At 38.6% G+C, this 25,856-nt stretch overlaps 1 protein-coding gene across 1 annotated transcript in view; it reads right to left on the reverse strand.

The window, feature by feature from the left end:
- Positions 1-12,650: 12,650 nt before the first annotated feature.
- ngfrb (nerve growth factor receptor b) overlaps positions 12,651-25,856 on the reverse strand; it is a 36,392-nt gene continuing 23,186 nt past the window's right edge. Inside the window, exons 4-6 of the mRNA XM_058062542.1 lie at positions 18,213-18,447; positions 16,886-17,046; positions 12,651-15,512 (exon numbers count right to left, since the gene is read on the reverse strand). Of these exons, the coding sequence (XP_057918525.1) occupies positions 15,175-15,512; positions 16,886-17,046; positions 18,213-18,447 (734 nt within the window). The 3' untranslated portion in view covers positions 12,651-15,174. The remainder of the gene's footprint in view (positions 15,513-16,885; positions 17,047-18,212; positions 18,448-25,856) is intronic.

Consider the following 25,856-nt stretch of genomic DNA (forward strand, 5'->3'; position numbering starts at 1 on the left):
AGATTTTACCGGTAGATGGCAGCATTCCTTAACATGCTGTACACCTGAACTATTTAAAATAGAATATCTAGAAGAATATTTATTCTATTTTCAAATATTGACATGTTTATATGTATTCATTTAAAAAAACACAATAATGTGTGTATATATATTCATATTTTTCTCTGATTTTTTAATTTTTACTCTTGCCATATGTTCAGCACTGAACAGTCAGTCAACAGTTAATACAGGACACTTCTCATTTAACATGAAGCAAGCTGTCGACGATGAAAAGGCTCATGTTACTCTCTTTTTATCCTGAACTTTCATTGTGGGCCTGATGGTGGCTTCTGACAGTGATGAATCTTGTGTCTTCTCATTGTGAAGGAAATTTATCATTGTCAGTTCCTGTGTGAGACCTACAAGTAGATACAACACACATGTAACATAGCTATTTTGTCTTTTAGGGTCATGGAACAAGAGAGGCCTTCAAAGAGTAGCAGTATGTACAGTACAATACCACTTTAGTTACAGTACGACTGCATAGGAAGTTGTTATTGTTGTCATTTTAACACTGCTATATTGTATATATTGTTTATTTGTCATCACAAGTCTTTAACTCCTGTCTTCTAACCTAACCGGATGAACTAAATGTAAGTTTACATCAAATGAATTGCATCCACATATGCTGAGTCATATTTTAACATTTCTTTTCATGATAGCTGCTGATATTGAAGTGCTGACAGTGTCCCGGAGAAAATGGAAGACTACATTGAAGGTTAATAGGAGGAGCAGCAGGAAGTGGAGGAGGTGGATACGCCAGAAAGCAAAGGTGAGTGTCAGCTTGTTGACTTTTACAAGCCGCTGAGAATTTAGCAGGATTCCCTCATCATTAAATCCCAAGTGTGCTATGCTGAGGGGGTTGCCAGTGTTTGACTTATACACATATGTACACTTTGAACTTATGTAAGAGTCAATCACAGGGTTTATTATTTAATGAATGATGTATGAATGTGAGTGTGAATGGTTGTTTGTCCATATGTGCCCTGTGATTGGCTGGCCACCGGTCCAGGGTGTACCCCGCCTCTCGCCCAAAGTCAGCTGGGATAGGCTCCAGCGTATCCACAACCCTAATGAGGATAAGCGGCATGAGAAAATGACTTTTAATCGGCATCCACATCCATATTATGGCTTGCGCGGGTTTGGCTGCCATGATGGTGAGCAGAATCCCGTAACATTGCATTGCGAATGTATCCTTGGCACACTGCTTAGAATAGTCTATCCAAAAGACCAGATTTGTCATTCTTCAAGTTCGCCAAAAACAAAGACAGGTATTTGTGAATAAAAATGTAAATTTATAACACTGGTTGTTGTAAATAAAAAGGACATTGGACTATATTGCGTGAGACCCCCGCACAATCGATCTTTAAGCTAATTCATTCATTAATTTTCTGCCGCTTATCCTCACAGACACATACAGTGTCTAATAATAAAAATAAATTGTTAATAACTGTATATTATGAAATATTCTCAATTTACATACAGTGTCTAAATACAGTGTCTAATAATAAAAATACATTTTTATTAATTACTGTATATTATGAAATATTCTCCATTTACATAGTGTCTAAATACAGTGTCTAATAATTAAAATAAATTTTTAATAATAACTGTATATTCTCCATTTACATACAGAGTCTAAATACAGTGCCTAATAATAAAAATACATTTTTATTAATTACTGTATATTATGAAATATTCTCCATTTATATACAGTGTCTTAATACAGTGTCTAATAATAAAATACATGATTAATTACTGTATATTCTGAAATATTTTCTATTTACATACAGTGTCTAAATACAGTGTCTAATAAAACAAATATTTTTTTTATTAATTACTGTGTATTATGAAATATTCTTCATTTACATACAGTGTCTAAATATAGTGTCGAATAATAAAATAAATTTGTATTAATTACTGTATATTATGAAATATTCACCATTACAGTGTCTAAATACAGTGTCTAATAATAAAAATACAGTTTTATTACTGTATATTATGAAATATTTTCTATTTACATACAGTGTCTAAATACAGTTTCTAATAATAAAATAAAGTTTTATTAAGTACTGTATATTATAAAATATTCTCCATTTACATCCTGTCTAAATACAGTGTGTAATAATAAAAATACATTTTTATTAATTACTGTATATTATGAAATATTCCACATTTACATACAGTGTCTAAATACAGTGTCTAATAATAAAAATACATTTTTATTAATTACTGTATGTTATGAAATATTCTCCATTTACATACAGTGTCTAAATACAGTGCCTAATAATAAAAATACATTGTTATTAATTACTGTATATTATGAAATATTCTCCATTTACATACAGTGTCTACATATGTGTCTAATAATAAAAAATAAATTAATTACTGTATATTCTGAAATATTTTCCATTTTCATAGTGTCTAAATACCGTGTCTAATAATAAAAATACATTTTTATTAATTACTGTATATTCTGAAATATTCTCCATTTACATACAGTGTCTAATAATAAAAATCCTTTTTTATTAATTACTGTATATTGTGAAATATTCTCCATTTACATACAGTGTCTTCCAACTCATTTGCCAAAGCCTAATTATGTCAGGAATTAGTGGACTTAATGGATATAGTACATAACCCTCCTTCTTTTGCGTATTCTTCCCTCGCACCATATTGACTTTCCACCTCCGTTCACCATCATTGCGGGTGTTTATCAACAAGCTACTGCTTCCTGTTTGTGGTACCAAGAGACTGAAATTAGATCTGCATCACCGAGGATCCCAGATCGGTATTAACGCAATGTGGAGAAAGTGGGCGGGGTGGTTGTTCATGATTCCCCCTATAAGGATGACTTTATTCTGATATATGAAAATGTTTGTGATATGCATGACTATGAAAAGCGCCGTATAAAAAAATGGTAGTTTGCTCTACCCATACCAGGCCACAATCGACCACTCCCATTACTAGTCCTGAGGGGAGGGTCGGGGAGTGGATCCCGATCTTTTCACTGTCTCGCTTTGATCCGACTCCAATCCTTGACAGCCGATACCATAGCTGAACACGACACTCTTGACAGCGCTCTCACTGCACAAATCTGGAGCCGATTAGGAAGACAAGAATGGGACTCAGAGGATTTTGTGCTCAACTTCCTGTTGGTTCAAATCTGTCTGAGAAGTCACGTTGTTGCTGTCACTTAGACGTCAATTAAAAATAACATTCCATATATTCAGCTATGGCTGCACAGGGGGTTTAGTGGTTAGCGCGCAGACCTCACAGATAGGAGACCGGAGTTCAATCCCACCCTCGTCCATCCCACCTCGTACTCCGTTTTCCTCCCACATTCCAAAAACATGCTAGGTTAATTGGCGACTCCAAATTGTCCATAGGTATGAATGTGAGTGTGAATGGTTGTTTGTCTATATGTGCCCTGTGATTGGCTGGCCACCAGGGTGTATATATACATATATATATTTTATCACGTACCGAAGTACAAGGTGATATGACCACACATTATGTCATTGTATGGTCATTATCTCACCTTGTACTTTGGTATGTGATAAAAAAAACTATATTAGGAAAGCAGGAAGTGAACAAATGTAACAGTTACTGATTGTAAATTGAACCCTCGAGCGTGAGTACTTTGGTAATGACTTAATACTAACAACTTTTAGTAAAGATAAGTCACCTCATACTTACTTTGGTACTTTGACAAAAATAAATACAAAAAAATATATAAAAATTAAAAAAAAACTATATTAGGAAAGCAGGAAGTGAACAAATGTAACAGTTACTGATTGTAAATTGAACCCTCGAGCGTGAGTACTTTGGTAATGACTTAATACTAACAACTTTTAGTAAAGATAAGTCACCTTGTACTTACCTTGGTACTTTGACAAAAATAAATACAAAAAAAATATAAAAATAAAAAAAAAACTATATTAGGAAAGCAGGAAGTGAACAAATGTAACAGTTACTGATTGTAAAAGTACCAGATGGAGAGGTAGGATTTTTTTTATGACCTAAAATAATCAGTAACTGTTACATTTGTTCACTTCCTGCTTTCTTAATATAGTTTTTTTTATCGTACCGAAGTCGTACGACGTGATATGACCATACAATGACATAATATGTGGTCATATCACCTCGTACTTCGGTACGTGATAAAAAAAAAAATATATATATATATATATTAGGAAAGCAGGAAGTGAACAAATGTAACAGTTACTGATTGTAAAAGTACCAGATGGAGTGGTAGGATTTAATAAGCTTTGCTTCTTCCTACTCCTTTTGGACATGTGGAACTGTGAACTGATTATGGGATGCATTCAATTGTAATCTGATGCATGTTCAAATGAAATAAAACCATTACTATAAAAAGTGGAAAAAGCATAATAGATCCTCTTCAATGTGCTTATGGAGGATTGAAATGTATACTATTTTCCCTGTAATTGCATGTTATGTAGTTTTTGTGCATATTCCAATAACCAGGCTGGGAAACTGATGCTACAGGTGGGTCCCATGCAGCTAAGCAGCATTATCAATGAACAGCAATCTGAGCCTTCCCGAATTAAACTGAGAGAAAAGCCTTTTAAACAGCGGCTAGCCAACCTTCCCCTGGGATATACCCCTGACCCCCCACCCTCCGCCACCCCACTGTGTACTGTGTACTGTGAGTGTGATGAATCAGTCCAGAGAACACTGTCGGCACATGTGTTAACAATGCTAACAGTTTAGGGAGTGACTTCAGTGTTTTTTTTGTAATACTTCCTTCCCCTCGCCGTGTGCTTTGCATACACCACAGACATGTTGCAGCGTATCGTGCCTCAGGTCTGTGCCCCCCACACCCCCACCCCCGCCCCCTCCCAGTTGTCAACACACACATTAGAAAATACCTGAACCTCACCTTGCTTGAATTCTTCACCAAAATACCATTAGATGTAAATAGACTTTTTCTGTTGTTTATTTATAATTTTTATATTTTTATATATATATTTATATATTTTTTTTATAAGGACAACTACACGTGTACTACTCAATCGATTTCTATGAAACTTTGTATATTGGACTGAATATAGGACAAGGAAAATAATATACTGTATAGAAAATAAAGTGTATTAAATAATTCCAGTGCTGCACGGCGGTCGAGTGGTTAGCGCGCAGACCTCACAGCTAGGAGACCAGGGTTCAATTCCACCCTCGGCCATCTCTGTGTGGAGATGCATACGTGGGTTTACTCCGGGTACTCCGGTTTCCTCCCACATTCCAAAAACATGCTAGGTTAATTGGCGACTCCAAATTGACCATAGGTATGAATGTGAGTGTGAATGGTTGTTTGTCTATATGTGCCCTGTGATTGGCTGGCTGGCCACCAGTCCAGGGTGTACCCCGCCTCTCGCCCGAAGACAGCTGGGATAGGCTCCAGCACCCCCGCGACCCTCGTGAGGAAAAAGCAGCAGAAAATGAATGAATAATATACTGTATAAATAATAAAGTGTATTAAATAATTCCAGTGCTGCATGGCAGTCGAGTGGTTAGCGTGCAGACCTCACAACTAGGAGACCAGGGTTCAATTCCACCCTCGGCCATCTCTGTGTGGAGTTTGCATGTTCTCCCCGTGCATGCGTGGGTTTTCTCCGGGTACTCCGGTTTCCTCCCACATTCCAAAAACATGCTAGGTTAATTGGCGACTCCACATTGTCAGGGCTGGGGTGGGCAAACTATGGCCCGGGGGCCACATGCGGCCCACCAAGCGTTTGAATCCAGCCAGTTGCTTTCTAAGTATTTTAACTGGCAACATGACTTGCGAGTCGGATGTCTTATTTAGTAAAAAAAAAAAAAACTGTAAAATTAAATTACATAGTTTGATGTATTCTGATGTTTAAAGTACTCTGAAAAAAGAGACATGAGAACATACAACTGATAGTATAACAAATAATTAATGGAGGGCTGCACGGTGGTCGAGTGGTTAGTGCGCAGGCCTCACAGCTAGGGGACCTGAGTTCAATCCCAAAACATGCTAGGTTAATTGGCGACTCCAAATTGTCCATAGGTATGAATGTGAGTGTGAATGGTTGTTTGTCTATATGTGCCCTGTGATTGGCTGGCCACCAGTCCAGGGTGGACCCCGCCTCTCGCCCGAAGACAGCTGGGATAGGCTCCAGCATGCCCGCGACCCTCGTGAGGATAAGCGGTAGAAAATGAATGAATGACTAGTGTTTGGGGCTGCACGGCGGACAAGCGGTTAGCGCACAGGCCTCACATCTATGAGACCCGAGTTCAATTCCACCCTCGGCCATCTCTGTGTGGAGTTTACATGTTTTCCCCGTGCATGCGTGGGTTTTCTCCGGTTTCCTCCCACATTCCAAAAACATGCTAGGTTAATTGGTGACTCCAAATTGTCCATAGGTATGAATGTGAGTGTGAATGGTTGTTTGTCTATATGTGCCCTGTGATTGGCTGGGTACCAGTCCAGGGTGTACCCTGCCTCTCGCCCGGAGACAGCTGGGATAGGCTCCAGCACCCCCACGACTCTCATGGGGAAAAAGCGGTAGAAAATGAATGAATGAATGAAATAATTCCAGTCTAATAAGGTTCTCTTTTTTGCCACCTGTATAAGAAAAGTTGCTTTATTTACTAACACCCTTTATTATGGAAGTCTGTGTTACACTGAAATTAATAGCAAAATATTGCTGCAGGCTCTTTGTCTTTCTTGGATGTCTAGACAGATGTGGCAAAGCTTATGTGTCACACTGCAGCGCTCCATTCGATCCTCCCTTACCTCACTTCTTTATTTAGCGACCGTATCGGTGTAATATCAACATCATCCTCGCTTTACATTACACCTTGGACACTTGTCCTTGGTTGGTCTCAACATAAATCAGGCCTTGAAACAACAAAATGCGGCCATGTCTGTCATCGTATTTGATCAGAAGAAACACAGGACTCATAGCATGCATCCAAGTGTTTTTTTTTCTTCTTAAGATAGAGGCTTTATTCAAGAAAACAAGCTAGTACAGGCCTGTAATTCTATAGATTGTTGCGGGGTCTTTTGTGACCTCTTGGGTGAGTCATTGCTGCGGTAATTGGTAATTGGGGTCATTTCGGTTGGCCTGCCGCTCATGGCAAGGTTCACCACTTTTACATGTTTTAGGCATTTGTGGATAATGGCTCTCATTGTGGTTTGCTGGAGTCCCAAAGCTTTAAAAAAATGTTTTTATAACCTTTTCTAGACAGATGTCAATTAATTGGTTATTTTTTAATAGGGGGCAATCACCTATTATGCTCATTTTCGGCCCTTTGTATTGAAGTGTGGACTCCTATAGAGCAGCTACACACAATAAAAAATTTAATTAAATAAAAAAAAACGTAATACTATATTAGGAAAGCAGGAAGTGAACAAATGTAACAGTTACTGATTGTAAAAGTACCAGATGGAGGAGTAGGATTTTTTTATGACCTAAAAAAATCAGTAACTGTTACATTTGTTCACTTCCTGCTTTCTTAATATAGTGTTTGTTTGTTTTTTTCATCGTACCAAAGTACGAGGTGATATGACCATACAAAGACATAATATGTGGTCATATCACCTTGTACTTCGGTACGTGATAAAAAAAAAACTATTTTAGGAAAGCAGGAAGTGAACAAATGTAACAGTTACTGATTGTTGAATGTTGTATTATCATGTTAGACAATTGTTTGAGACGGCTCTGAACACTCTGTTTCAGAGTTATTTCTAACACCGGCTCACTGTGACATCACAGTGAGACTTCCTGAGCTGAGTGGGACCAATCACAGCCGAGTGGGCGTGTCAAGAAAGAAATTAAATCAGACCGTTTTGGAAACACAGCTGGAAGAGGTGCAGATTCTGGAAGATTTAGAAAGCTTTTCCGTGATTGTTTTTGTGTGGAACTGCTCTATAGGAGTCAATACAACTCAATACAAAGGGTTTTCTGTCTGATGCATGTTCAAATGAAATAAAACCATAACCATTTCCATTACCATTGCCATTACCATTACCATTTCCATTTCCATTACCATTACCATTACCATTGCCATTGCCATTGCCATTGCCATTACCATTACCATTACCATTACCATTACCATTACCATTACCATTACCATTACCATTTTTTCTTCTGGTCGGACTCACTGAAACTTGTTACCGCGGCTGCCGCCATGTTTTGATTCTGAGTAGTGTTGTGGCATTCGTGAACGAACGGGTCAAAAGAACTAGTTCTTTTTTGCGAACGAATGAACCGCCCATAAAATACCCGTTCAGACCGCTGGCCGTTTTTTTTCATGACCGACACAGCACTAGTTAGTGAGCTGTTGAGTCGAAACGAACGACTCGACATGACTGACCGGATCTATGCAATCTATGCAAGACATCACAGCCTAACCACCAATTGACCGAAATGAACGGCTCTTTTTACCGAATGAAGCGGAATGATCCTGTTCACTGAAATGAAAGTTTTTGAAGTGAAGGCGCATCGACATGCAGTTCTTGTGTCGACGATCTTATGTCGTCCCAGCCTTAATCACAATATTAAGGGAGTTATGGAGGAGGTTTGAGCTCTCCGATTAAATGACTTTATTTACGTTTTATTGCTTGTGTGCACCTGCTGCTTCAAATGAGCAAACCGAGACAACGGTAATGTACACAAATGTACACAACGTTGTCAAATGTGATGCAGTCAGACTCCAATCCACCAACGGCTCTGTTTCCAGGCCCCTTAATAGAATTTCCATAGAGTGGACTCTCTCCCGCCTTCTTACGTCTCCTCGTCCATTTGCTCGGAGTACAGATATAATTTGATCTCTCTTCACTTAATTGGTGAAGCTCCCCTCTGTTTTTTTCCCCCCTCAAACAAACCAAACAAGGAGGAGGAGTGTTGGAAAAAGATAAGTGGGTGAACCACATCACTTCATTTATATGGACAAGCGGATTAAAGGCCATATGTTTCTGAAGTTGGTCCATTTTTAAATTAAATTAAAGTAGCATCCTATTTTAATATGAAGTTGTACCTAATCTTATGGCTACTTGAAGCCAAAGCAAGCAAACTAAGAACCCCCCCTCCACCCTTCCCCCAAGAGATCTCAATGTGTATTATTGTGAGACGAACCTATGGGAACATCTTTCATCGGCAGCCTCCACATCATTTCTTATTTCCAACACTCCTGAGGGAGAATTCCTTTCCTGTTTTATCCCAGAAGTCATTTCAAGAGTAAAAAATAAAAATAAAAAAATGTAAATGTCATGGTGAGTCATAAAAGCGTGCATAAGTCAATATTACACAACTCAAAATATACCATGCGGATTATGAATAGATTGAGATACATCGCTTAGCTTGGTGCTATTTAGCCGAGCTAACTTTTTGTGTCATAGTCATTGCTTTAGTAGCAGTTGCCATGACACTGGCATGTTGAAGTAATGGTTTTATTTCATTTGAACATGCATCAGATTACAATTGAATGCATCACATAATCAGTTCACAGTTCCACATGTCCAAAAGGAGTAGGAAGAAGCAAAGCTTATTAAATCCTACCCCTCCATCTGGTACTTTTACAATCAGTAACTGTTACATTTGTTCACTTCCTGCCTTCCTAATATAGTTTAAGTAATTTTTAATTTATTTTGTATTTTGTATTTTTTATTTTGTATTTTTTATTTTTTATTTTTTATTTTTTATTTTTTATTTTTTATTTTTTATTTTTTATTTTTTATTTTTTATTTTTTATTTTTTATTTTTTATTTTTTATTTTTTATTTTTTATTTTTTATTTTTTATTTTTTATTTTTTTATTTACATTTTAAATTTACATTTTTATTATTATTTTTAATTTTTAATTTTTAATTTTTAATTTTTAATTTTTAATTTTTAATTTTTAATTTTTAATTTTTAATTTTTAATTTTTAATTTTTAATTTTTAATTTTTGTCACGTACCAAAAAGTACGAGGTGATATGACCATACAATGACATAATGATGCCATAATAGTAGTACTATGACATAATAGTATAATAGTATAGTAATGACATAATAATAATAATAATAATAATAAAAGTTGAAATAATGTTGAAACAAAAAAATCCCAGCAAAAAAACTTATGAGGGATTAAGTAATTGAATAGAAGGGGACATAGGATGGACCCATGAGGGACACCATCAATGATTTAGGCAATGGAAGAGGGAAAACTGAAGTGCAGCACTAAAATGAACATGTTTAGTACAATAATTGTTTTTATGATATTTTCCGGTCGAGTGGTTAGCGCGCAGACTTCACAGCTTGGAGACCCGAGTTCGATTCCACCCTCGACCATCTCTGTGTGGAGTTTGCATGTTCTCTCCGTGCATGCGTGGGTTTTCTCCGGGTACTCCGGTTTCCTCCCACATTCCAAAAACATGCTAGGTTAATTGGCGACTGCATAGGTTAATTAACTCCAATTAACTCCATAGTTAATTGTCGATACCATAGGTATGAATGTGAGTGTGAATGGTTGTTTGTCTATATTGCTCTACAAGTTGCTCTACAAGTACTCTCTACCTGAACTAAACATGGCCGACATGCTCTTTCACCGCTTTCACATCTCTGCTTCACGTCCAACATTCCTCCCTAACGACCCCCTGGAGGTTCCCAGCGTGAATGTGTTTCCCATTTGGACCCATGTTGACTTCCGAAAGCGGTCCCGGCTATTGGGATTTGAGTCTAACTTGACCCTACGCTGACTTTGGAATAATATAGAAGCTGTGAGGGCAAATGTTGCCGGCGTGTGTCGTTTCACGCATCGTTAGCTTCCCGTGTCACTCCGTGGACTTAATTGACTTGACGGACTGTTTGTTGTCTTTTAGCGCCGGGACATGCGTGAAGTGGGAATTGCTTCTTGCTAACTTTAGCCTCTCTTGAGTCTTGTTTGGCTAGGATTACATTTAGGGATAGACCCATATGGATTTTTTCGAGCCGATACCGATTTTTTCCATCATCCTTAGCCGATGGCCGATTATGGACTGCCGATATTTGTGGCCGATACTGCTTTTGCTCCCGAAATTGACATGAAAAAATAACATTGATAATAAATATTACAGGTCTCAAGTTTCAACAAATATTTATTGAAATGTAAACACTGAACACAGTCGGATTCAGATTTCTTAAACAAACATTCAAGTAAACACTTTCAAGTAAAAAAGTGTTTAATTATTCAAGTATTGTCTATGAAATAAAATATATATATTTTTTAACTTAAGCATAAATAGAACAGCACCTACTGTGCAGAGTAGGATTTAGCTTTGTTAAACAAACATACTTTTAAGTTAAAAAAAAAACAAAACTGTTTGGTGATTTTAATTATTCAAGTGATGTCTATGAAATATAATAAAACAAATATTTTAACTTAAGTATAAATAAAACAACACCGACTGTGCAGAGTAGGATTTTTTTTCAACTTAACCACGCGTACTTTAAAATAAAAAGTATTTGGTGCTTTTAATTATTCAATTATGTTGATGAAATTATAAACAAACACACACACATGTTGTGCTCTCGAGTGTTTGACCGTCCCGGGTGGCCTTGAATGCACCAGGGGTGGGGACGTGTTGTGCTGAGGGAACCTGAGAGGAAGCACTGCTTTTTAAAAACATTTTAAAAAGACAAAAATTAAAAAAAGACAACATTTTAAAAAGACAAAAATTAAAAAAAGACAACATTTTAAAAAGACAAAAATAAAAATAATATATATTAGGAAAGCAGGAAGTGAACAAATGTAACAGTTACTGATTGAAAAAGTACCAGATGGAGGGGTAGGATTTAATAAGCTTTGCTTCTTCCTACTCCTTTTGGACATGTGGAACTGTGAACTGATTATGGGATGCACTCAATTGTAATCTGATGCATGTTCAAATAAAAAAAAAAACAATATGTCTTTCAATAAACATTGTTTTGTAATTTTTAGTATCAAGTTCTCCTGGACACCAATCTAAGTAGTTAAAAGAGATGGTCTTGCTAACTAGTGATGTGTCGCTCATGAACCAACAGTTCAAAAGAATTAGTTCTTTTTTGTGAACGGAGTGAACGAGGTCACCGGCCCTAAAATACCCATTCAGTCCGTTCAGTTGCAAATGCTTTTTTTTTTTTATTTGGCTGCGGAGTCAGTTCAAAGTTCCTTTTTTGCAGGGCGGGGCTATCTGCTTGCTTGCCTGTCTTATCCTATCATCGCACCTCGCTCTGTAGGTGGGTGGGGTTAGTCATTCCGTTCACAAAAAAGAACTAGTTCTTTTGACCCGTTCGTTCATGAATGACTCGTTTTGTCTTAGTACTGTATGAAGTATGAGTACAATGTTGAGTGTTTTTGTGATGTGTACGAGTCATCACGTGTTGCGCTGTTGACAACCAATTGACCGAAATGAACGGATCTTTTTACCGAATGAACCGTAATGATCCGGTTCTGAACAGTTTTACCCCCCAGTACTGCTAACACAACACAATAAGTTGTTGAATCATACCAGTTGATTGACAAACATCTCATCCAAGGAGTCAAGTCCCAATTCCCATGTCAACAACGTCTGACTAGCGCTGTAGTTCGCCTTATAAACATAATAAAAAAAACATAAGCGTATTCATAAGCTTTATTATTGTAAGAACCTCTCAAATTCACATTGGGTATAATACAGTATGATGCGTTTAGTATACAAGGAACATTCAGTAATTGTCATAACTGTACACGTTCAGTCACCATGATCAAGTGCTCCCCTCATTTGCATAATCACTATAACACTCTCAAGTGCAAATTCTTATTCTTACAAATACTGTCCACAGAAAATTAAATGTCCGATCACAGTTTCCTTATAGAGGACACGCGTATGTATGTGATTTATTACAGTACTTATTATTATTTATGACGCACAACATTCATTGTGTATGCGCTATTGGTTTGTGTATTGGTCCCAGTATATTTCCAGAAACATAAATCCGTATAATGTACATACATAACTATTTACAAAAAAAAATAAGCAAATTGTTACATAAACAAAAACTGTACAACATCACTACACAACCTAAAATAGGCACTTGTAATGTAAAAGGGACTTATGATGCATTTAAGTGCTACATTAAAAATAATAACAATAAAAAGATAATAAAAATACCTTCATTTGAAAAGAATACTACACTATTTGTAACAATTAGGACTTAATAGTTCCTTCAAAGAAGAAAATAGGTGCTAATAATGGGTTCCTCTCCGGGAAGCATCCATTATGAAATCATATTTAATAAGTTTAAGAATGGAATGCATGCATACAGCCAAATAGGCTCCCCTTTTGAAGTAATATGGATGTAAACCAAAACATGGTAAATATGTACGTTATAGATTTATGTGTTCATTAGTAGCGACACAATCATTCCACCCTGAGAAAGGAAGCAGAAGAGGAGAGGAAAGACCTGCATTTTGTTTTACGTCCTGATAATACTGTATGTGCGTTGGCATATTTGTTCATATTTTCATGCGTTCATGTGTTTATTTTATTTTTATGTGTTATTAGGTATCATATAGCAGGTGTATTAGGCTTTGTGGACATACGGTTGAAAAATATAGGCTTACTGTAGCTGTATGTATATAATGATCAATATACAAGGGATGGGCATCATGTGTTAAAGTAAATGAGGCAAAAATAGGGTGCAGTACTTGTTATAACCTGGAGGGGCACTGTTGAATCACTTTTACAGTCTATAATATTAAATACACACTCAAACTTGTGGGTGTTGTGTTGAATCACAGTGAAACAGAGTTCAATTCCACACTTCCATCTCTGTGTGGAGTTTGCATGTTCTCCCCGTGCATGCGTGGGTTTTTTTTCTGGGTACTCCGGTTTTACTCCCACATTCCAAAAAACATGCTAGGTTAATTAGCGACTCCAAATTGTCCATAGGTATGAATGTGAGTGTGAATGGTTGTTTGTCTATATGTGCCCTGTGATTGGCCAGGGTGTACCCCGCCTCTCGCCATAAGACAGCTGGGATAGGCTCCAGCACGCCCGCTACCCTCGTGAGGATAAGTGGTAGAAAATGAATAAATTAATAAATTTCCGGGTTGCATGGCGGATGAGCGGTTTGCGCGCATGCCTCACAGCTAGGAGACCGGAGTTCGATTCCACCCTTGGCCATCTCTGTGTGGAGTTTGCATGTTCTCCCCGTGCATGAGTGGGGTTTTTTTTCCGGGTACTCCGGTTTTACTCCCACATTCTAAAAAACATGCTAGGTTAATTAGCGACTCCAAATTGTCCATAGGTATGAATGTGAGTGTGAATGGTTGTTTGTCTATATGTGCCCTGTGATTGGCTGGCTGGCCACCAGTCCAGGGTGTACCCCGACTCTCTCCATAAGACAGCTGGGATAGGCTCCAGCACCCCCTGCGACCCTGGATAAGCGGTAGAAAATGAATGAATGAATGGTTGAAAGACATGGCCACCATCATGCAGAAAGTGTGGGTTCTAACGTGGTTTAGTGCCCACTACAAAAAAAACACACCACCGTGAAATTTAGACTGGCAAACACGTCTGTAACATTTGAGCAAGATTGGTTAAAAAACATGGCCGCCATCAACCTAGTTGGTATTGTGTAAGACACAAAAAAATACAAGCAAAATGAGGTGCAGTACAATGTGACAAACTGCAGAGGCGCTGTTGAGTCATTTTGTTGTCTTTTTTTTTTTTACATTAAATTTGTTTAAAAAGTACAAAAAAATATGATGGTCATTGAAATAAATATACAACAATAACTTCATAATTTTTCCAAATGCCCATCCCTAGTATATTAGCAATAAATGTACCTTATCGTCTATGTGTGTGTTTTATATAATACATCCATGCATGGTTACATATTATGGACCTACGTGAGAGTGTCTACATTATTTATGATGAGTTCAATGTCAATCATTGACGGTCGTCAGTGTTTTTGGGGGCATCACTAAAGTGTGCAAAGGTCACTTTTGGACAAAGTTTATTCCTCATTGAAGAGGTCCATTTGCTGAAATTTAAACATCCTTCCTCTGCTTGTCAGGCTTGCACTGGAATTGAACATGTTCATTTCCTTCCATATGCGGACACGCTCCAGGAGAAAAATAAAAAGTTTTATTTAATTCTAAATTCACACCACAGAAGTGGCGGTGGGTTTTGGGGCGGTCGGGCTGAGCGCCAGACTCTGGGCGACGTCGTTGCGGTTGATCTTGCGTAGCGCCGTGCACAGGGCGTCCACGCTAGCGCAGTCCTTGCTCGCCCAGTCGGACAAGAGCGCCCGCACGGGGTGATCCTCCTGGCGGAAGGTGGCAATACGTTCGTCCTCGTAGCCCAGCAGGCCTGCCAGGTTGCACCAGTCCTCCTCCATGTTGCAGTCGCCTTCTTCACCTCCTCTGAACAGAAGCTGCTCCACTTTTTCTCTGGTGTGCAGGGGGAGGAGCAAGCAGGGGTCCTCATCCATGGTCACCACTAATAAGAGAAAATTCATTCATATTTAGGAAAGCGTATAAAAAATAAACATATATCATACTAATATAATGTAAGAAAACGTTATTAAAGTTTGAAATTGTGCCTATACAGTGGAGGGTTGGCATCAGGAAGACCTGAGTTTGATTCTCCGCCTGGACATCTCTGCTTTCCTCCCACATTCCAAAAACATGAATGTTTGGAATATGATGGAAAATATGTGTTGAATATTGATGTCCGATATTGCCAAAAAACGATATGCCGATATTGTCCAACTCCGATATCAGCCGATATTGCATTTTTATGCTGATATCGTCCCGATAATTATCGGTACATCCCTATTGAATATACATAAAATATCATTCATTCATTCATTTTCTACCGCTTTTCCTCACAAGGGTCGCGTGGGGTGCTGGAGCCTATCCCAGTTGTCTTCGGGCAAGAGGCGGGGTACACCCTGGACTGGTGGCCAGCCAGCCAATCACAGGGCACATATAGACAAACAACCATTCACACTCACATTCATACCACTTACTGAGCTTGCATAGTAGTTGGTTAATATTCTACATCATACATTGGTAGTGTATTGTCTGGTTGATGCAGCACAATACTCTTACTGTAGTACTGTAGCTATATATGCAGTATATATATGTATTTAGATTCCAGCAGCCATTTTTATTCATTCATTCATTCATTTTCACAAGTGTCGCGGGGTTGCTGGAGCCTATCCCAGCTGTCTTCAGGCGAGAGGCGGGGTACACCCTGGACTGGTCGCCAGCCAGCCAATCACAGGGCACATATAGACAAACAACCATTCACACTCACATTCATACCTATGGACAATTTGGAGTCGCCAATTAACCTAGCATGTTTTTGGAATGTGGGAGGAAACCGGAGTACCCGGAGAAAACCCACGCATGCACGGGGAGAACATGCAAACTCCACACAGAGATGGCAGAGGGTGGAATTGAACCCTTGTCTCCTAGCTGTGAAGTATGCACGCTAACCACTCGACCGGAAAATATCATAAAAACAAGTATTTGTTATTGTACTAAACATGTTTATTTTAGTGTTACACTTCTAAATCACTGATGGTGTCCCTCATGGGTCCATCCTATGTCCCCTTCTATTCCATTACTTAATCCCTCACAAGTTTGGTAACGGATACCTGTCGTTTTAAACTACAAAAAAACACTTTCTTTAATCTAAAAACTGCTTCCATTATGCAGTTAGTATTTAATAAAATAAATTATTTTGCTTTTACCAATCCCCGGATTTATTTATTGATTTCGTACTTTTTCGCTGAATGGATGTTTTCTTGCTAACCGTGTTTTTCGTTTCTATCAGGATTGGGTTCAATTCTACTACGAGATTACCCGTGTGTGTCTGAGTCTGGCCCAGCTGTTCCTGCAGACTTTGGCTGTCCACGGAGATGCCGCTGTCGCTGTGCAGCTTCTCGCCCTCAGGTGACGGCGTCTGGTTCTGGTTGGACGTGCAGTTGTTGGCTTGTTGCTTGTTCTGCTTGCAGCTGTTCCACCTACACGATGATAGAACAGGGCGGACAAGAAGTCGGCGAGTTGGATTATTTGGCTTGTGTATGAGCCTTTTATGTGACCACTGTTATGTGACCATAGCATGAACATATTGTACATTAATAATAACTAGAAAATTCCCACGGAAATTTTAATGGGCTTGCCACCTGCGCTGTGAACCTCGGGCCCGGTGTGCCAATGGCTACCATGCTAGCACCTAGCAAGAAAGCCTCAAGTACCAAAAAGGTTGATGCAGTCCCATAGTGTCCCCACATCTTGCCATGTGTCTATTTGCATTTAGACATGAGTAAATTAGCTTAAATGCTAACGGCTACCATGCTAGCACCTTGCAAGACAGCCTCAGGTCCCGAAAAGTTTGGGGCAGTCTCACAGTGTCCCCACACCATGCCATGTGTGTATTTGCCTTTAGACATGAGTAAATTAGCTAAAATGCTAACATGCTAACAATCACCATGCTAACACCTAGCATAAGTCCAAAAAGTGTCCAGGCAGTCCGATAGTGTCCCCACATCATACCATGTGTGTATTTGCCTTTAAACATGAGTAAATTAGCTAAAATGCTAACATGCTAACAGTCATCATGCTAGCACCTTGCAAGACAGCCTCAGGTCCCGAAAAGTTTGGGGCAGTCTCACAGTGTCCCCACACCATGCCATGTGTGTATTTGCCTTTGGACATGAGTAAATTAGCTAAAATGCTAACATGCTAACAATCACCATGCTAACACCTAGCATAAGTCCAAAAAGTGTCCAGGCAGTCCGATAGTGTCCCCATATCATACCATGTGTGTATTTGCCTTAAAATGCTAACATGCTAACAGTCATCATGCTAGCACCTAGCAAGAGGGCCTCAAGTTTAGAAAGTGCCAAGGTTGTCCTATAACCTCCCTACATCATGCCATGTGTGTATTTGCCTTTAGACATGAGTAAGTTAGCTTAAATGCTAACATGCTAGCAATTAGCATTTAGCCACAGAAAGAGTTGAGAAGTTTATCTTTGAACGTTTTGGTGAATAGCGTCGCCATGGTTACACAATAATAATAACCGTGAATAGTGGGTTGTCTGTGAAAACCGTGTGTGGAACATACTGCACCCGAGGGGAAATCTTCCAGAACCAATGTTGTAATAATGGTAATATAGTTGAGTACTACCTCTTGAAGATGATGAAGGCCACGAGGCCGACCACCACAGCCGCCAGAACGGAGCAGTAGACGGGTATGAGCTTGTCGTTCAGGCTCTCGTAGATGCGCTCGTGTGAATCGCCATCGGTTGTGGTGGCGCTGCTGTCTGTCGGGTCGTCGGATGGGGGGCCATCGATGGGGAAGTCGTCATAGGTGGGCATGGTGGCGCCGGTAAAGGGTGTGGGTGACACTGATGGGTACTGCTCTGTGAAGAACAAAGAGGCACAGGAAGGTATTATTTATTTTGAATTGGTGATGTCATACCGCCACAGACTGGGGGGGGGGTGCTGGAGCCTATCCCAGCTGTCTTCGGGGTGAGAGGCAGGGTACACCCTAGAAGTCGGTACACCCTAGACTGGTCACCAGCCAATCAAAGGGCAAATATAGACAAACAACCATTCACACTCATATTCATACCTACGGTATCGCTAATTAACTATGGAGTTAATCTGAGTTAATTAACCTATGGACCTAATTAACCATGTTTTTGAAATGTGGGAGGAAACCGGAGTACCCGTAGAAAACCCACGCATGCACGGGGAGAACATGCAAACTCCACACAGAGATGGCCGAGGGTGGAATTGAACCCGGGTCTCCTAGCTGTGAAGTCTGCACGCTAACCACTCAACCGAAAATTATCATAAAAACAAGCATTTGTTATTGTACTAAACATGTTCATTTTATTGCTACAATTTTCCCTCTTCCATTGCGTAAATCAGTGATGGTGTCCCTCATGGGTCCATCCTATGTCCCCTTCTATTCCATTACTTAATCCCTCACAAGTTTGTTTTGTTGTTAGGTATTACTTTAAATGTCTATATATAAACACATGGGACTATCATATTGCTAATTAAGGGAACCAAAACGGTTATGGTACAACACAGCAGCAACAGAACCAATGGTGTAATCTTGTAGCATTAATGAGAAGGTGGCCTGTGTAGAAATCCTCCCCCTGAGGACTCTAAGTGGGTTTCAAATAGAGGATAAGAGAATCTTAAAGAACCAAATTATCGAATGAGAACCAGATTATTTATTCCTGACAACAACACCTAATACAGACGACCGGGCTTATCTGCAGTCCCTGTAGGCCTACAAGTAAGCGGGTCTTATTACAGCGCAGTTGCAAAAAAGCACCTTTCCTTTCCCTGCCTGGTCTTTTTATACACTCAAGATTGTGTAAGAGGCTGGAGTCCTGGACCAATCAGCTTTCGTCACTTTAGCTAGCACAATCGAGCAAATACCTTCACCTGTTAATGCTAATGTTTTTAAACTCGGCCTTAATTCGAAAACCTATTGACTATTTACTTAATGTGGGTCCCAGGTACAGGAACCCATGCATTGGACTGTGCGGGTGTATCTAATGTTGTGTCCTCTGAGTGCATATTATACCCCCCCCCCCCACCCCCACCCCCACGTGACTAGGTCATCTCTAGGGGGCCATTAAGGAGCAAATTTGTTCATCCAGTCCACATCCACTTCCATTAACGCAGAGCGCAGATGTTTTGTGGGAACCTCGCCGTCGTCACCTACTTTTACCGTTACCGTTACTCAACAACAGCAACAGGAAGTCATCCAGTTCATTTCCAAGGAATAGGGAATATATAAATATATAAATATATACTCCTCAAGAGAGAAGTGCGGGTAGGCAATTTCTGGCTAATGAAGCCAAAACATTTGAAATGAAAGCTTTTTATTGAGATGGATGCAAAGCGCTGTGGTGAGCTTTTAGCTGATTTTTTACACTGACTCTTCAAAGCCATTGATTTCTCTTATGTCTCTTATGTAGATTATGCGACTTATGTATGTTTTTTTCTACCTGATTATGCATTTTTGGCCTTGTGCGACTTATACTCCAGTGCGACTTATGTATGTTTTTTTCTACCTGGTTATGCATTTTTGGCCTTGTGCAACTTATAATCCGGTGCGACTTATGTATGTTTTTTTTCTACCTAATTATGCATTTTTGGCCTTGTGCGACTTATGTATGTTTTTTTTCTACCTAATTATGCATTTTTGGCCTTGTGCGACTTATGTATGTTTTTTCTACCTGATTATAAATTTTTGGCCTTGTGCGACTTATGTATGGTTTTTTTCTCCCTAATTATGCATTTTTGGCCTTGTGCGACTTATACTCCAGTGTGACTTATGTATGTTTTTTTCTACCTAATTATGCATTTTTGGTCTTGTGCGACTTATACTCCAGTGCGACTTATGTATGTTTTTTTTTCTCCATAATTATGCATTTTTGGCCTTGTGCAACTTATACTCCAGTGTGACTTATGTATGTTTTTTTCTACCTAATTATGCATTTTTGGCCTTGTGCGACTTATAGTCCGGTGCGACTTATGTATGTTTTTTTTCTACCTAATTATGCATTTTTGGTCTTGTGCGACTTATACTCCAGTGCGACTTATGTATGTTTTTTTCTACCTGATTATGCATTTTTGGCCTTGTGCGACTTATACTCCAGTGCGACTTATGTATGTTTTTTTTCTACCTGATTATAAATTTTTGGCCTTCTGCGACTTATGTATGTTTTTTTCTCCCTAATTATGCATTTTTGGCCTTGTGCGACTTATACTCCAGTGCGACTTATGTATGTTTTTTTCTACCTAATTATGCATTTTTGGTCTTGTGCGACTTATACTCCAGTGCGACTTATGTATGTTTTTTTTCTACCTGATTATGCATTTTTGGCCTTGTGCGACTTATACTCCAGTGCGACTTATGTATGTTTTTTTTCTACCTGATTATAAATTTTTGGCCTTCTGCGACTTATGTATGTTTTTTTTCTCCCTAATTATGCATTTTTGGTCTTGTGTGACTTATACTCCAGTGCGACTTGTGTATGTTTTTTTTCGACTTAATTATGCATTTTTGGTCTTGTGCGACTTATACTCCAGTGCGACTTATGTATGTTTTTTCTACCTAATTATGCATTTTTGGCCATGTGCGACTTATACTCCAGTGTGACATGTATGTTTTTTTCTACCTAATTATGCATTTTTGGCCTTGTGCGACTGATACTTCGTTGCGACTTATGTATGTTTTTTTTCTACCTAATTATGCATTTTTGGTCTTGTGTGACTTATACTCCAGTGGGACTTATGTATGTTTTTTTTACTTAATTATGCATTTTTGGCCTTGTGCGACTTATACTCCAAATGAAAGCTTTTTATTGAGATGGATGCAAAGCGCTGCGGTGAGCTTTTAGCTGATTTTTTACACTGACTCTTCAAAGCCATTGATTTCTCCAACATCACTTTGAAAGACTTTCATTTCAACCACTTTTTTCCCTGACATGACTTTGCAATCTGCATGGAAACACATCGGGGTCTTGTGATGCACTTCAGTGTATTGATTTCCTTCCCATGTCTATTTGGCCGCTTGAAACCAGACACTATTCACTGACAAAGATCCTCTTTGTCCTTCATGATAGCCCACTCCCCATCCTTTCCACACTTCAATCCTCTCTTCCCATTTTACCGCTTTCCTTCCCTAACAATCAGTCATGCTCATTTGGCAGCTCTTTGCTTTAAACCTGTTTTTTTTTTTTTTTTGTCTTCCAGAGATGGTAACTGGATATCTAGTCCACCTGGTTATGTCCTTTTATTCATTTAGATCGCTTATCGCCTCCCAGCTCTCCATTTATCTGCCCCGCATCCTTCCATATGTCTAAGATTAACAATTATAAAAGGGCCTTAAGTGCCTTTCCTAAACATCGGGGCCTTAACCCCCCCCCGCCTCGCTGAGCTCAGCATGTTTCAACAGTGCACAGAGCAACAGACAATGCACTTTACAACTTAAAAAACGATTACAAGAAATGATATAATGGATAATATGTTGTAGTGTTGCCACATAGAAGCCTAACATTTGAAATCATTACCGTATTTTCCGGACTATAAGTCACACTTTTTTTCATAGGTTGGCCGTTCCTGCGACTTATACTCCAGAGCGACTTATGTATAAATGAAAGAACTGTTTATGTTACATAAACACTGGACACCTTTTCTGTTCATGTTTATTTTTAGTGTAGCTGAATAACCATTGTGTTAGCATATCTTACATCTATTCAGCCTGTTCTCTATTCTTTTATTAATGTATTAATTAGCCATGTGCGACTTATACTCCAGTGCGACTTATGTATGTTTTTTTTCTCCCTAATTATGCATTTTTGGCCTTGTGCAACTTATGTATACTCCGGTGTGACTTATGTATGTTTTTTTTTCTACCTAATTATGCATTTTTGGCCTTGTGCAACTTATACTCCAGTGCGACTTATGTATGTTTTTTTCTACCTAGTTATGCATTTTTGGCCTTGTGCGACTTATGTATGTTTTTTTCTCCCTAATTATGCATTTTTGGCCTTGTGCGACTTATACTCCAGTGCGACTTATGTATGTTTTTTTTCTCCCTAATTATACATTTTTGGCTTTGTGCGACTTATGTATGTTTTTTCTACCTAATTATGCATTTTTGGCCTTGTGTGACTTATACTCAGGTGTGACTTACGTATGTTTTTTTCTACCTAATTATGCATTTTTGGCCTTGTGCGACTTATACTCCAGTGCGACTTATGTATGTTTTTTTTTCTACCTAATTATGCATTTTTGGCCTTGTGCGACTTATACTCCAGTGCGACTTATGTATGTTTTTTTTCTACCTAATTATGCATTTTTGGCCTTGTGCGACTTATACTCCAGTGAGACTTATGTATGTTTTTTTCTACCTAATTATGCATTTTTGGCCATGTGCAACTTATACTCCGGTGTGACTTATGTATGTTTTTTTTCTACCTAATTATGCATTTTTGGCCTTGTGCGACTTATACTCCATTGCGACTTATGTATGTTTTTTTCTACCTAATTATGCATTTTTGGCCTTGTGCGACTTATACTCCGGAGTGACTTATAGTCCAGAAAATACAGTATTAGACTTAGAGGGAGGTTGTTGTTTTCCTCGCAACGATGGGAGTTGTCATTAAGATCATAAAAGCTGAAACTGTCAAAATAACCATAAAAAGAAGATGACTCATGTAACAAAATAAACACCTACCACCATATTTAATAGAGGCAACTAGTATTTGTCTGTGGAATTACCGGTAAGGTTCCTTACTCATCCATCCTGTATGTGCTTGTGTAAGCTAAATGGTCTTGAACCACTTCACACAAAAGGGTGAAAATTTTTTTTTTTTTTATTAGAAATTGTATTGAACACCCACTCCAACATTGGCACACACCTGACAAGCACTTGTGTAAAATGTGAGGAAGTAATGGCTGACTTAGCAAATAATTGTCCTCAAGTCACTGAGCATTTGTCTCATGATTATAACAATTTGAGGTATATTACGTACGTATATACTAGCATGTTTTACAAGGCACAGCCCATAAATGTAAAAAACGAGGACACACAGTCATACAGTATGTGTGTGTTTAGCTCATTCCAGACTCTTGCAAACAGATGTTGCTTGTCTTTCAATATATACTTAGCTTAGCTTAAGGGAAGGAGGCATTCTTCCTTGTTATATATCTTTTTTTTTTTTTCAATATTATATGTCAAGACTTGCCCGACTAAACCTGAAGAAGCAGTTCCACCAATAATTGTTGTTGTTCCAATGATGTTTACAGAGAGCACCATTTTTTTTTTCCTCATTAGTTCCTCCCTTATGGAAAAAAAATATATTGCAGTATATTGGCAAATATAATGCAATGTATTAGGAAATATATTTCCATATATGGGATCTTATGTTTATATTTTGCAATATATGCATAAATCATATATGTGTATATATTGATACATATAAAAAATATCTTGCGATCAAGACCAAAAAAGGACTATATTTTTACATATATAAAATTGCATATAATTTGGGATATATAAACTCATATATTATATATTTGGATTTAATATATTTCAATATATTGAAAGCGGCAATCATTTGTATATTCTGCAATATATTGCCATATATCACATGAATATATAATATATTGTATAATATATGTACAAAAATATATTATTCCATGTATTTATAATACATAATGTATTGGAAAATATAATGGAAAAATAATATATTATAATATAATACAATATATTTAAAGTAATATATTGATAAATATATTTTCTTTTCGTAAGGGCTTACATGACCCTCCTCTCGTGTTTCTGTCTGTGTGTGTGTGTGTGTGTGTGTGTGTGTGAATGCTCTGCGACAAAATGTGATCAGCACTCGTGGAGGTCAACTAGAGAAACCCAAGAACGCAGCAGAGTAACTCCATCGCTTTTATTGACCGGAGTGTGTTTTTCAGCATCTGTTCTTTCTTTCCTGCTCTGCTTTCTTTCTTCATTTCTGTCATCTCTAAAGTAGTGACAATAGCCACGTATACATGGACCCAAATGTTCCAATTCCATTCGGGTTATTTGCTCAAACAGGAAAGAATGTAACCTTTGTATACACCTCATTCCGAAAGAAAAGTGCCAATCCGAATGAATATATAATCGGATTCCCAGGGGTGGAATATTCCTTTCCCCAATCCGATTGAGGTATCTTGTACCTGCTCAATCGGAAAGTTTTTTTCAACGCATGCTCAGCTGTGACGTAACACGCAGACGTCTCTCGGGTTTTGAAAATGGCGGCGTGCAGTCATCACTGGACTACAGCGGAAAGTTCGTTTTTGATACAAACTGAACATAATTCCAAGACAAAAAAACTGTGGAAAAAGCCTAGCAACTGTCCCAACAACCGTGGTAATCACACTCTTGTCCGCCATCTTCAATGAATCACATGATGTTGTGTACGTTTTACTGTGCATGCCCCATTGACTATTCCATTTGATTATAGCGGTGCATGTAGACAGGAGATTGGAATATTCCGTTTCCATGTATACACTGTTTTCTGGTATGTCATTCGGAAAGAGGAAAATCTCCTCATGTAAACGTGGCTAATCACTTTATTTGTTGGAAAGTGTAGCTACATGTTTTGGAAGACATGCTAGCATACATATAATACACAAAACAGGACTCAATACACCACTCAAAGCTTTCCAATTATTGGAGAAGCCGTCAAGAATTAGTTGATACTGTAAGTCCCAAAGGGCTGCACGGCGGTCAAGTGGTTAGCGCGCAGACCTCACAGCTCGGAGACCTGAGTTTAATTCCACCCTCGGCCATCTCTGTGTGGAGTTTGCATGGGTATTCTCCGGGTACTCCGGTTTCCTCCCACATTCCAAAAACATGCTAGGTTAATTAGCGACTCCAAATTGTCCATAGGTATGAATGTGAGTGTGAATGGTTGTTTGTCTATATGTGCCCTGTGATTGGCTGGCTGGCGACCAGTCCAGGGTGTACCCAACCTCTCACCTGAAGACAGCTGGGATAGGCTCCAGCACTCCCACGAATCTCATGAGTATAAGCGGTAGAAAATGAATGAATGAATTTTTAAGTTTAGCACGGTGCAAAAAAGTGGTTAGCGCGCAGGCCTCACAGATAGGAGACCCGAGTTCAATTCCACCCTCGGCCATCTCTGTGTGGAGTTTGCATGTTCTCCCCGTGCATGCGTGGGTTTTCTCCGGGTACTCCGGTTTCCTCCCACATTCCAAAAACATGCTAGGTTAATTGGTG

This window comes from Doryrhamphus excisus, chromosome 22 (genome assembly GCF_030265055.1).
Source record: "Doryrhamphus excisus isolate RoL2022-K1 chromosome 22, RoL_Dexc_1.0, whole genome shotgun sequence".
Taxonomy (NCBI): Eukaryota; Metazoa; Chordata; class Actinopteri; order Syngnathiformes; family Syngnathidae; genus Doryrhamphus; species Doryrhamphus excisus.